At 41.7% G+C, this 14321-nt stretch overlaps 1 protein-coding gene across 2 annotated transcripts; it reads left to right on the forward strand.

The window, feature by feature from the left end:
- Positions 1-584: 584 nt before the first annotated feature.
- On the forward strand, positions 585-14002 carry tm7sf2 (transmembrane 7 superfamily member 2). Of its 2 annotated transcripts, XM_056444937.1 has the most exons (12): positions 585-612; positions 2289-2365; positions 3086-3282; positions 4112-4166; positions 4568-4762; positions 6248-6351; positions 7760-7879; positions 8009-8177; positions 8264-8344; positions 8484-8606; positions 10975-11171; positions 12733-14002. In XM_056444937.1, exons 2-11 carry the CDS (start codon positions 2299-2301, stop codon positions 11133-11135), a joined length of 1272 nt encoding a protein of 423 aa, XP_056300912.1. In that variant the 5' UTR covers positions 585-612; positions 2289-2298; the 3' UTR covers positions 11136-11171; positions 12733-14002. The 2 variants fall into 2 exon arrangements, with proteins under 2 accessions (XP_056300912.1, XP_056300904.1); XM_056444929.1 differs by lacking the exon at positions 12733-14002 and having other exon boundaries at positions 10975-11661.
- The last annotated feature ends 319 nt before the right edge of the window (positions 14003-14321 follow it).

Here is a 14321-nt window from a genome sequence, read left to right on the forward strand (position 1 = left end):
TCTTCCTTGACAACCAATTGAGTCAGCCATATTTAAAGACAGATTTTGATGTAAACTACACATCTGTGAAGTGTTGTGATTCATGAATGCTTTTGCTGTGAAACATCTGTCAACAGTCCTATCAACACCTAGTTAAGCACAGAAACCCTTCTGTGGTAGTTCCTGCTATACGGAGACGATGACAAGCAGACTTATTGCTCCTGTAAGCCAGCCACACGAATCCAGACTGTACAGTAGAAATCCTATAGTGTCACGGTTTTTAAATGATTGTTTTAAACATTGTTATGTGTAGAAAAGCTTCTGGTGACTAATCGAGTGTCTGATATTGGCCTATATGTTTTCCTGACTGATAAATAAGTCCCTTTTCTTAAACCATGCCGATTTCACAACATCTGCAGCCATTTTTCTCTAGTATGTGTCGCCACCTCATAAGCTCATCTGATTGGCCGAACCGCCTCCGGCCCACCCTCTTCTGATAGCTACGAAAGGATCCGATTGGCTCGGGAGCAGTTTCGCGATATTCTACGTGTCTTGGGGGCGTTTCCGGCTGCAGGTTGAACGCATTGATTGGTTTCATTCTCAGTCCCATCTCCACCTCCATGCTTTACGCCGGTAAGACCCTGTACTGTACTTGCTGTGTTCCAAGACACGCATCTTTATATTACTCTGTATTTTCCTGCAATGGCCGTTGTTTGTCTCGCGCTCGGCTCCGTGTATCTTCCGCAGGTAACGGGACAGGTATTCCGGTCCCAGCGACCTCTCGTCTCACGTTTCATAACAGAGAACAGGGGACCCGACCTGAACTTTGTCTCGGGAGGGTTACGACTCCAGGCGATATTACAACACTACTACAATATGAAATAACAGCCACATTAAATGATGTTATAGAATAAAAAATATAAAACTGCTCAGTTAAAAGAGTATTTTAATATACTTTACTTAAAAAATCATCATTGTTTGTCTTGCCCTTATTTTTGTAATTATTTTTCGTCCATGTGTGATAGCAGCATGTCCTTGAAGGCAGCATTTGTATGGCTGTCCTCTGGAAAAAGTCTGAAGGAGGAGTTGTCTCACACTGGCCATTGGTTATAACACTTACAGTATAAATACCATTCTGTAAAAGTACTCTGCAACAAGTGTAAGTCCTCAAATGTAAGTGTTTATAAAATAACCAGCAAGTGCACTTAAATAATCCAAGCTACAATCCCCTTAAAGTGGCAGAATGAACCTTACTATATAAGTCTGTTATTATTATTAATGGTATTACTATCTATTGATGCGTTATAAGGTGGGTGGTATTTTAATGTATCAGGTTGAGTGATTTGAACTCATTGATACCATCTGTCACACTATCCTGATAAAACATTTCTGGACAGTTTGGCAACTTCATGTGAATCCTAGCAGAATCTATAGCCGTTAATTAATGTAGTGGAGTTAAACAGTACATAGCAACATAAATTGGAAGTACCAAAGTAATCTCAAATACCTAGTCGGTTGTTTCCGAAGTACAGAACTTCAGTATTTAGTTTAGTTTAGTTTATTGGACATAAATACAATACATGAAACAAAAGGTCACGCATCATAAAAATATCAAGGATAGCACAAAAAGTCACAGACTTATTTCCGTTGTGGTCCTTGGTCTTGGCACAAAAAATACACACATTACCACCCTACATCATAAAAAGCAATACAGTAATACACATAATACTACATTGACATACAAGTTTAATCATGGACTTTTTCTAGGAGCCATTTCCTAACGTTCCCCTTGAAACTAATTGGGTTCAGGCATTGTTTAATGGCCAAAGGCAATTCATTCCACTCTTGAGCTCCTATGTGAGCAAATGTGCTTTGCCCCATCTTTGATCTACACCTTGGTGGATGCAGGTTGGCTAAGCTAGATCGTGTTCCATAGCTGTGCACTTCCCGAACACTAGGAAAATAGTTATTAAGATATTTGGGGGCCCTATTGTTGACTATTTTGTGCACCATGTTGAGCCTAAGCTGAGCCACTCTGGCCTCAACTGGAAGCCAGTTAAGTTCCTTAAAGTGGCTTCTCCCAACATGATCACAGGGGCCAAGTCCCATCACAACTCTTACCAACTTGTTTTGTGACACCTGCAGTTTTTTTTTGGATGAAACTGGATAAATACTGCTGTCAACGTTCACCATGAGCAGAAGTGTCTGTCACTCCTGTCATTTGTATTAGTTTCTTTGCCTTCTAATTAAACATTTATTTGGCCCCCAAATGTCTTTATTTTGACTGAACTGCCGACATGTTTTCACAGGAGACCAATAATGAGGCCAAACAGTCAAGCACTCAGATCCTCACATGACACGGAGAGGGAATTCGGAGGAGCACTGGGTGAGCCACAGCAGGCCCGACCGCCTCATCCGGGCTCCATCACAGCACGTTTTATTTCAGACAGTGACCTCTACAGACAGTGACCTCTACAGAACCACGGTCTCCACACATTGGCGACATTGTTACTGTTACGATTGCTGAAGCTTAGCCTAAAATAATTATCCCATTTTATTCACGTATTTTACTCTGGTCGCTTGTGTGTCACTTGTTCACACTCCTCTTCATGCTGCATGCATTTCTCAGTGAACAAAAGCAGATTTTATGAAAGTAACAACTGAACATCAGTGAGGTGAACAGCCGGCATACAAAAGAGCATCGATGCTACTTTAATACATGTGATTAATAGACACTGTCACATTTGTTGTATTGCCAAAATCTTGATTCTGCCACAATATAAATTATACAATACAGCTCTAATTAATAATCAACACAACCACCCAACTAGGATGTGTCATTGTAAGCATTAAATGAGAGAACATCTTCTTCTGTGTGTGTGTGTGCTCGTGTGTGCGTATCTGCAAGTGTTTTTGACGTAATAGTCGAGCTTGCGGCGGACGACTGGTGTGACGATAAGGAAGTGTGATGCATTAGTCAAACAAATCACACTTTTGCTGAATCGGTGTGGTGCTTCACATCGTCTCACTCTGTCTTTCCCAGTGATGTCGCTTCATTGCTTAAGGTCGGTCAGGTCGTCGTCTCACCTCCTGTGTTATCTCCCAGGTGCTTTATGCATACCCATCTCTCTCCCGCTGACGGTGCTGTTCCTGATCGGTGTGAGTCGGACCCCTGAGGCCAGTGTGTTCCAGTGGCCACCCCCCCTTCCCTCCACTGACCAGCTATGGGACCCTCTGGCCCCTGTGCTTCTGCTGGGCTGGATCGCGCTGCACGCCCTCCTCTATGTGATGCCATTAGGAAAGGTATGACTCATAACCTTGGTCTGGCTCAAGGTTAAACTTGTTCTAGTGATGAACACTAAGGCCAATAAAAATGTATTTGGGCGTATGTTGGCTTTGATGAAGCAACTAACCATAAAAGCCCCTGTTTTGTGTTAAAGTGTGTGTATATATATATATACTGAATGATTAACATCGATTCATGAAGGAATGATATCAGGTTAGGTCATAATTAATTCTAATAAATGAAACAAGAATTATTGTCTAAACTTTTAGTGGATGACTTGTGAATATGATCGTAGAGTGAAATCATTTCGCCTCATCTTCAACGAGCATGTGGGACTGATATAGATATTCATGACTCTGCAAGAAAGCGAATATAATAAGAGCGTGCAAGCTGAACAAATAAATAGAGCAGTCTTCATTAAGTCAACAAACCGCTTACTAATGTCAACAGCGATTTTAATTCAGCTAACATTAGCCACCACGAGAGACTGGAGCTGCACTCATGAATTGAGCATGAAGTGTGCTTTTCATTTGTTAGAGGAGGGATTTAAAAGGCTACACATACATGTACTGACAGGGGATAAATATTCTCATTAATACTATGATTCTTTTCAGCCATACCCCCCAAACTTAGCATCACCGTATATTATATGCACAATATAATATATAGGCTACATGAAATGCTAAATTGTGATTAGTAGACTTTCAAGCCATATATTGTGTAAAATAAGATTGAATCCCCATAGAGTACAGTCTCTTTGACTGAGCCTGTGACTCTGTCCCCATAATGAATAAATACACAGACTATGTATGTGTTCAAATTAAAAATGAGTGTCTTCACCTGCAGGTGTCTGAAGGATTAGTGCTGAGGGATGGAACGCGCCTCAAGTATCCTATCAATGGTATCTATATTACTGATCATAAAACACAATATGTTTGGGTTTTTTGCTTCTGTATTTTTACGATGTAATATGTGTTAACCTCACAGTTGTAATCTTTTAGTCATATTGTCAGTGTGATTTTTAACGCAGGATAATTGTGCTCTTGAACATTATTGTCTCTAATACTGTTGAAATATTATGACGGCTATTAATACTTAAAAGTTTGCTGTTGTACACACGTTTCTTTTCAAGGAGGAATCTGAAAGTAGCGTTTCTTCATGTATCTTTCAGTGTGACCTTGTAAGACTTTCCGGCTGCTGTGACCTTGAGCTAAAATTGACTTATGTTCCATCTCTTCCAACGTGTACCTCCTGTTTCCCCCCCGGCTGCTGCATTGAGCTTTGTTTGTGTCTCTCCCTCAGGTTTCTTTGGCCTGTGCGTCAGCTGTGTGCTGCTGCTGTTGCTGCTGGTGCTCGGGGCCCCTCTGGGGTCTCTGTTTGAGCTGCTGTTGCCTCTGGCAGCGTGCGCAATGGCAGCGTCGTTCCTGCTCTCCGTCTACCTCTACGCCCGCTCCTTTTGTGTGCCGGCTCATGCTCTCGCCTTGGGGGGCAACACAGGTGAGAGTGTAGGTTGATCACGGAAGGAAGCATCCAGCCGCTGATGCAGTGTGCACTTTGCAGGCCTCTATTATTGTACGCCGGATCATTAATTATCTAACAGCCGAGCTCTTCAGGAGCCTGCAGGCATCCAGTGAACCCCCTTTGGAGTGGGCTGGCCCCGCTCCACCAGCTGCGCCGTGGGCTCTGCTGCATCTGAAGGCAGAAACCTGAGAGCGTCTGGTAATCGCCACTCAGCTTCTGCTCGCTGAGGATTATGCTCGTCCCGGTTTTTGAAAAGAAGAAAAAGAGCGAAGCCACAACAACATGTTGGTTCCAGTGCCATGTGATGACCTTGTGGGATTCAGTTCACGTGAAATTAACTAAGGCTAGACGTTAAATAAGCACGTGAATTAATGATTGTAACGTATAATGTTTGGTGCGAAGAAGCAGAATAGAATAAGTCATTGGCTAAAGAGATGGATGACAACAATATGCTATTTAGATATATATCTCCAAAAAGGCCTGCGAAACTACTGGCATCCTCCACTGTCTCCAGTTTACACAGAGTTTTGTGATAATAAGCTAATTAAGTCAGCATAACAACGCACAAAACTAACAGCATTGAGAGTATATTCACAATATGACGATGTTAGCGTTTAGCTTGCTGCGCAGAACGCTGCTTGTTTTTGTAAGATGAAACTAAATGGACAACACGGTAGCTTCAGTTGATGTGGATGATTTTTGTTCTCAACTCCAGATGCTTTACAGTCCACCGTTACTGGTCCTCTGTCTGCTTACAAGCAGCCTAAAGCAACACATCCTCCCTTTCTGGGTCTTGTTAAAAGGCATTCTGGTCATTTGTAGAACATTGCTGAGAGTAACAGAAGAAAATGCAGTCGGGCAATTTGAACCCGTCACATCATTTGGTAGCTGATGTAATGGTTTGACCTTTTTTCTGCAGCTGACATTTCACCCGGAGCTGTGAACTCTCACATTTAAAGGCAATGGAACTACAACTGTGCATTTTCCTAGTGAGATTAAACTGCACATTAATGTGACATCAGGTTTATCAAGCTAAAGAGCGTTTGACTAATGAGATGAGATACACTCTATTTGTCCAGCTTGGTTATTTGTCTGGATGACACACAGCCAGCCACGTCACAATGCACATCCACACACATAACACACTCGAGCATAAACAGGCGTAAACACACATGCTGAGTGTCAGGCAGTAGTTTAAAAAAAGTAATAGCCAGAAGATTAAATACGTTGTCCGTACATGTCATGTGATAGAGCTGTCAGTGTCGACACCAAGATATTTATGATTTATGGCTCCATTAGGAATAAAAGAATCATCTCCTCACAATAAGGGGGTGAGCGTTACAGCCATCCACAAGCTGTTCACTTTTGAAATGCTCTTGATCTCAGTGTCATAAGTCATGAATGGTGGCGGCATCTGAGAATCCATCCTGTCGATTAACTGCATCCCTCTGCCCTGTCTAGGAAATCACCTTTATGACTTCTTCATCGGACGGGAGCTAAACCCTCGGATTGGATACTTTGACCTTAAATATTTCTGTGAGCTCAGACCGGGTCTGATTGGCTGGGTGAGTTGAGCTGCAGGGTGAATAATCCATCCAATTCAATGTCCACACAGTTTTGAATCCAGGCACTAAGGAAGATTTCTGTTACAAAAGTTGTTATATACAAATTGTTATATATACTAATCCTATTTTGAGGTTGAAAATGTGCTGCCCTTAACCAATTCTGAAGAACAGTTTTTTTTTCTCCAACTATTCTGTTACTTTGGGAATACCTTGGGTATTGCATTCATACAAAGAGAAAGGAATGGACTTAAAACAATATGATTTAATTTCAGAAGACCTTAAAAGGACAAAGATTAAAACAAATGTGACATAATTAAAATGTTTACTAAAACACAAACCTTATTTTTTTAAATAACTGCTTAAAAATTCCTACCTTTGTTTGTAATGTTTTACTTTATTTGTTAGTGAAAATATTTTAAAACACATACTCATACACTTTATTTAGTGCTGATCAAAACCAACAGGTGGCGATGTTGTCCTCCACTGATCTTTCACAATAATTATCAGAATCAGAATCCGAAACCTTCAACCTTCTCCCAGGTGACCTGACACAGCGAGACAGTTGTTGGTGGGCAGACGTCATTTCTGTGTTTGGATCATAATCATGAGATGAAATTTAGAAATTACAATACCAACCTTAAGATTACATCATGTTTCTTCGATAAAACAACACAGAGACAGTAAAAGGAGCGACGCATACTCAGAGTTGTTGAGATAATGAGTCCTTTATTTATGTTTTCTTTTCCGTATTCAATAAAACCTGCACATGTGAACGCTCTAAAGCCAGGTGCGTAGGAGAGTCGGAAACAGCTTCCACCAACTGGCTGCAGACTGCGTGGGAATTGTTGTTTCCTCTCGAATGTTTACACTCTTTACTTTTACCTTTGAACATCTTACAATGCTTGAAAATGATTGAAGATTCCTAAATTATAAATTATAAAAATATATATAAGGCAAGTTCATCTTCTTGCATTAAGAGAACAACTTGTCTTTATTCAAAGAAAATGACACAGCAAAGTAAAGAGGATACAACTTCACGGACATACGTAACTAAAAAGATGTGTTTGTTACTGAGGTCGTAGTTAAAGGTTGTGTTGCACTGGACATTTACAAATATGAGAGGAGCAGAATATTTGAAACAGCTCTGAATATAATGTGTTCACAAATATAAATAAATGAGCACCTCTCTGTCAGTGTTCACAAAAACAACACGGTAAGCATCATAACAGATGTAGAATTCATGGTTGTGCTGTTGTATTTGATTGCGTTACGTTGAATGTGCCTTGTTTCATGTCTGTCTGATGTTTCACTTGTTATTGTTCATTACACGATGAATTTGGCAGCTGAAAATAACTGTGGCCTAACTCGTGATGTTAATCGGTCTCGGCTTCGCCTGTTCTTCTCCCAGGTGGTCATAAACCTCGGCATGTTGATGAAGGAGGTGGAGCTCCGCGGTTCCCCGTCACTCGCCATGATACTGGTCAACAGTTTCCAGCTGCTGTACGTGGCGGACGCTCTGTGGAATGAGGTGAGCGGTCAACAGAGTCACAGTCCTTGCAGACATTTAATAAGCGTCGCATCAAGAGACGAGAGGTCTTCGGAACTATTATTGTTGGATTCATTTCACTTTCTCCCGTGCCCTTTGGTGTGGTATCAGGAGGCCGTTCTAACAACCATGGACATTGTGCATGATGGCTTTGGCTTCATGTTGGTCTTCGGGGACCTGGCTTGGGTTCCCTTCACGTACGGCCTGCAGGCCTCCTTCCTGGTCGTGCACCCACAGGCCCTCAGTTCACTCGGAGCAGCGACTATAATAGCGCTGAACGGTAAGCGTGCGTGAGCTCTGTGTGAAATATGTTGCATGTGTCATGGTTAAAGATGGCGACGGTAACGTGTGTCTCCTTGCCACCAGGTATTGGATATTATATTTTCAGGAAGTCCAACTCGCAGAAGAACCAGTTCAGACGAGACCCGACACATCCAAGTGTTGCAAGTCAGTCACGTGAACTCTTCTTTCACGTATGATGTCTCATGATGCGTCCCGACACACGCTGTGTGGAGAACAGAGTGAAGCGTGTGTTGGTCTCGTGACTTGCACTTCTTGCAAATATGTACGCTCTCTCCCCTTGCAGGGCTGGAGACCATCGCCACAGCAACGGGGAAACGTCTGCTGGTGTCTGGCTGGTGGGGGCTCGTCCGGCATCCCAATTACCTCGGTGACCTCCTCATGGCCCTGGCGTGGTCCCTGCCATGCGGTGAGACAGCTTAAAAGCCTCTGCAAGGCTCGTATTGCATGCCGGGCCACACTGAGCACAGGAAGTCATCATTGGAAAAAGTGGATGAGGTCAGAGATAAGAGAGTGTTTGTCATAAACAGATATTTATCATTAGAAACCAAAATCGCTGCGTTGTTGTTGTTGTTTTTAGTGGCACAATCGAAACACAATTGCAAAAGTGCCTCTGTGATGATCGTAAGATCTCGACAGAAGGTGGACAAAATACCAGAAACACCTTACGTGTCAGTTCAAGTGTTAAGTGTGTATCTTTGTTGAATACCGTAATATTTATTTGTATAGGTCTTAATCAATACCTGCGCTGATACAACACCCAATATACACAAAACAATAAGCTTTACATTATGTTGCAGTTTCTAGGAGCAGTAGATTTAATCAGGAGTCATGTGTGTGGTAATCTGATGAGTCACCTTAAAGCAACATTATGCAAAAATCGCTATTTTTGCCCTTTGGTGCCCCAACTGTCACAAATACACGGCCAGCTGTACATAAGCATGAATTAACAAGCTGAAGGATTTGGAACCAGCGCATATGACATCAGAACAACCATGTTGACTCCCAAGGGAGAGTGATGTTATTCGTTATAACCAAAGTAAATACAGCAGAATGACAGGGAGAGTTTTTGCTTTACTGAAACACAGCCAGTGTTTTCAGCCCATACATAGTGTGCTGAGCTCCGTGAGACGGGGGTGACACCGATGAGTTCACAACCCAAGTCTCAAGCTTTCATAAATAACATTGGCAGGGATCTGCGATCTTCCGTCGGGCTGTCGTTGCCTTGCTGTTAGCTGTGAGACGGATCCCGACAGCTCCCCTCGGGACAGCAACACTTAGTTATTAGTTGCTCAGAGTGTGGTTCATGCTTCACTAACACGGTATGAGGTTGGGATCTTTTTACATTAACGCTGTTGCTAGCTCGCTGGGAATGAAAGGAGCCGCTCTCTAGGGGTGCACACTTACCAAAATACCCGAGTAGCTGGATTGACAATGGGTCATATTAAAGAGTGATCCCAGTCTCTTCCACATTCAGTTTATTGATAAACAACTGGTATCGGATCGTGACTCGGTGTCGTCTGACACCCAAAGCCCAGGTATCGGTGGTGGCATCGTGACTGAAAAGGTTATTTTAAGCTGCATTATGCTAATTTTTGAGGTAAGTTATTTTTTAATAGGCGCTTCCTGATGACTAAATCTTCCACAATGGTCTGTTACTTTAGCCGGTCATTCAGTTCACAGAGCATCTAAAAGCTGCAGTTTGTTTCTTTGTCGCCCCTATTTCCAAACAGATTTTGGGCCCCGATTCATTAATTGTTTTTTCTCCACCTCAAAAAAACTCCAGTGCATCAACCAAATACTAAATGCTCCCCGCTTCGCCGCTCACTGTGTCTGTCTGTTGTTCGGTGGTGAGCGCATCGCGTGCAGTGGGTGTCGAGAGCGATTCACTGAAAACAGATGCACGATGCGGCTGAAAACAACATGACGAGAGAACCAAAACAATAAATTGCAGGATGGAAAATCAGAACACAGAACTGAAAGATGCTTGAAAGCTCCGGCGAGCTGACTGTCTCGCCATTATGACATACTTAGGTAATTATGGGATGCATTGGTTTTAAAGCCACTTTAAATCAGGAACTATGTGACCACCGTAAAGCGAACAAAGTCACAAACATTTCAGTTATTTTCAGATACTGGTGGCGAACAGAAAAGCATGGTATTTCCTTCCTGTGCTTATGGGATAATTATACTATGTGTGTGACAGGCATTCAAGGCAGCAACAACATGTTCTCCGTGTGCCTCTGTAAGCTGCCTTATGTTCCCTTGTAAATTCTCTCGCTAAAATGGTGTCTGTCAGACTTTTGTTCCAGCTGACACATTCTGCTCATTATTCATACTTAATGTGACTCACTGGTGGAGCTGCCTTTGTAATTGAGATGTACTTTAGAATCGGCCTTGATTTCCGTTGCAAAAGTCACAAACGGCTAATTTATACACACACAAAAAGAGGACTCATAAAGTCATGACCATATTCAAGAGGAACATCCAGACCAGCTCTGAAAGACAAAACAATGTATTTAAAAAAGAAAAACGTAATCAAACTTGTATTCACCGCAGGGCTCTTGTATCATGCAGATTGAAAAGATAATGTACGGCTGGCTATATGCAGAGGAGGGTGTACACTCGATTACAGCGTGGTTGAAGTCATTTACATCATTCCCAATGAGGTCACCAGTCAGTTTTTAATTTCTCGTGTGGTTCATGAATATGTTTTCTTTGTCATTGTGGTGTGTTTGCTGCTGCTCATAGTCAATGAACTTGTGTCTTTTCTGTAGGCTTCTCACACCTCCTGCCGTACTTCTATGTCGTATACTTCACTGTGCTGCTGATTCACCGAGAGGCCCGCGATGAGAGACAGTGTCGGGCCAAATACGGACTGGCTTGGGACTCCTACTGTCGACGTGTGCCCTACAGGATCTTCCCTTACGTCTACTGAACAGCAACGCAGACCAAATGCCGTCCAACACAAACTTAGCAATCTCTTGGAATGAAAATCCATTTTCATTTCCACAGACCACAGAACATTCTCCAGTGCTGCTGCCGGTTATCTGCAGGGATCTCATCATTCCAATCAGCCTTGTTTGATAAGGCTGTGTGGTTCAATCACACAATTATGTTCAATGCATCGCGGTTTCTCGCCATTGAATTATTTTGTGTTACTTTAAAACCTCAGAGGAATCTGATACGCGTGTATCAGTCTGCATCAATCCAGTATAAAGAGGCGCTGTAGTACATCTGAAAACATTTCTGGCCTTGTGAGGCTTTTCTCATCCTATTTTAATGAGAAAATTTAATCGCAGAAAATATAAACACATTTTCATTGAAACACCAGTGCCTATTTTATTAAAAAGACATGGTTATCATGCTTTGTTTAGGTTTTTACAATATCTCCTTTTTTTTTTGTGTATCGGAGAAATACATTTGAAATTAACAAATGAAAAATAAACAAAACAACAACACTTGATATGTATCTTCTCCGTTGCCCTTATTAGGCAGACTGTGAATCTCTCTGAGCCTTGTGGTAAACACAATAATATTGTGTTAATATGGGTGGAATCAAAAGCTTGTATCGAGAGTAGAAAGAAGGCATCTGTGTCGGCGGAAACCAACGTCTCCCATCCTGTCACCATCATCTTCATTAAATGGATTCCCTGTTTCAGGATTTAGCTCCTGCTAGACGTTCCACGAGATGCTTTTTCTGTCAGGTTTCAGCTTTGAATTCAAATTCCAAAAGTGCTCTGAAAGAACAAATTGTGCATGAGCACAGATTAACGGCCTCAATCGTTATGAAAGCAGTGCTCCTTCTTGAAGCTCTTAGTCGGAGCAGGTTGATTCTCAGTGTGGGCGGCAGACGGCCGCATTGTTCACGGCCCGGCGTGTCACCTTGACGAAAGTCTTTTTGAATAGAGGCTTACTAAGAAGTAAATCATGCATGATTGTCTGTTATTATGGCCATTAACTTCACTCACGTGTCATTTTACAAGTGGAGTTTGTCTTTCCACTTTTTTAACATATTTAGACCCTATTATATTAACAGGCAATCAACATCTGTCTTTCTGGTTGTGATAGTTCTCTTATTGTAGTGAGGTGCAGACAGATGGCGGAGCTCCCTTCATGTGCACCTCTTAGGGCCGTGTACCGTACGTCGGCCCCTGGCCTCGCCCACACAGCACTCAAGCTGTTTTTGTTGATTTTTCAAACGCTAAGTGCTAATTAGGAATGTGCTTGCACAATGTTGCGTTTGTCTACATGGTGGTTGATTTCATTCTGAAATAATACATAACATTGGTTTATTTTATATATGTATGTATATCCACTATCGTTCAAAAGTTTGGGGTCACTTAGAAATGTCTTTATTTTTGAAAGAAAAGCACTGTTTTTTCAATAAAGATAACATTAATCAAAAATACACACTATACATTGTTAATGTGGTAAATGACTATTCTAGGTGGAAACGTCTGGTTTCTAATGAAATATCTCCAGAGGTGTATAGAGGCCCATTTCCATCAACTATCACTCCAGTGTTCTAATGGTACATTGTGTTTGCTAATCGCCTTAGAAGACTAATATCTGATTAGAAAACCCTTGTGCAATTATGTTAGCACAGCTGAAAACAGTTATGCTGGTGATATAAGCTATACAACTGGCCTTCCTTTGAGCTTGAAGTTTGAAGAACAAAATTAATACTTCAAATATTAATCATTATTTCTAACCTTGTCAATGTCTTGACTATATTTTCTATTCAATTTTCAATTCATTTGAAAAATAAAAGTGAGTTTTCATGGAAGACACAAAATTGTCTGGATGACCCCAAACTTTTGAACGGTAGTGTACATATGTATATGTGTATATGTATGTATGTGTATGTTTGTATGTATATATATGTGTGTATTCTTGTTTTCCCCCATTTCTGTTTTGGGTGTTTTGTTACTCTTGTAACACCAGCATTACCAAATGGGATTTGTTTTGTTTATAAATAACAGCACTAATTTGGCCTTGATTTTTTGCAAAAGCACATTTTGAAGGGCATAATTTCTAAAAATATTTTGCACATAATTGACAAATTACATGTCATGCTTTTTCTAAATAAGGCCAGTAATTGAAAATGATCTTAGTATTTAGTTACAAATGCAAGTGATGGGTATTTTTGTAAACGAGACAGCAGCTGACAGTCGGAGTGGTCACGCTCAAGTCTCGGTCTGGACCGACAATCCACCGTCCAAATAAAAGCACAAGTGCGAACAGGTTTGACACATTCTTGGACTCAATCAGCAACTGTTAAGAAAGCACACCTGCTCCTTTTTGTTATTCTCTGGATGAAAACATGTATTTTGTTGTAACTAACAGTATGTAGATGTGTTGCCCAGAGTGTATTTGTGATGAAGGTAGAGATTACCACCACAGGACATTTTGTGTACGAAGACAATTAAACAAAATTCATTCTGTGTCCGGCAGGAATTTGAGTGTGCCGACCACACACTCCACTCAACTGTTTAATTTCCTCATTTTTAATTAAAAATATCTTCTTTTAATCAAATAATTCACCTTTGGAGTTGATGTGTGTGGCAGCGGGGTGTGTTTAAGCTCGGCTGCAGAGTGGGTGGAGCGGGGGTGTGGTTCAGGGAACGGTGTCTGATTGTCATCAGCTGGTCGGATGACAATCGGACCAGCTGATGACAATCTAGGTTTGTGTATCTGCGAGGCTCTGTCCCCATAAAGGAGCTGGACAGGAGGAAGAGGGGAGCGATGAGCAGAGACACAGTCGGCGGTCAGAGCGCTCAAATAAAGCACGTTACCAACGTTCCCTCTGGTTGCGCATTCCTTGGTGCTTAGGGGGGGGGAAACCTACCGGTGACGGCCACGAACATGTCACAATGTGCTTTTACTTCTTCGAATCATAGTCTTATTGTTACCATCAGTACAAGTATGTCCCTGTGGTCTTACCTTATGTATAATATGCAACATCCCAGAGTGTCTTGCATAATAATGAATGTGTGTGTGTCCGTGTGCATGCACATTTAAGTGGTACCTCTGCATGTGTGCGGGCACTTTCCAAATGTGTCTGCCAGTCGTGATGTTTCATGCCCAACAGTTGTAGCCAGTTTCCATGGTAACGTCTATC

The sequence above is a fragment of the Pseudoliparis swirei genome, chromosome 3, assembly GCF_029220125.1.
Source record: "Pseudoliparis swirei isolate HS2019 ecotype Mariana Trench chromosome 3, NWPU_hadal_v1, whole genome shotgun sequence".
Lineage (NCBI taxonomy): Eukaryota > Metazoa > Chordata > Actinopteri > Perciformes > Liparidae > Pseudoliparis > Pseudoliparis swirei.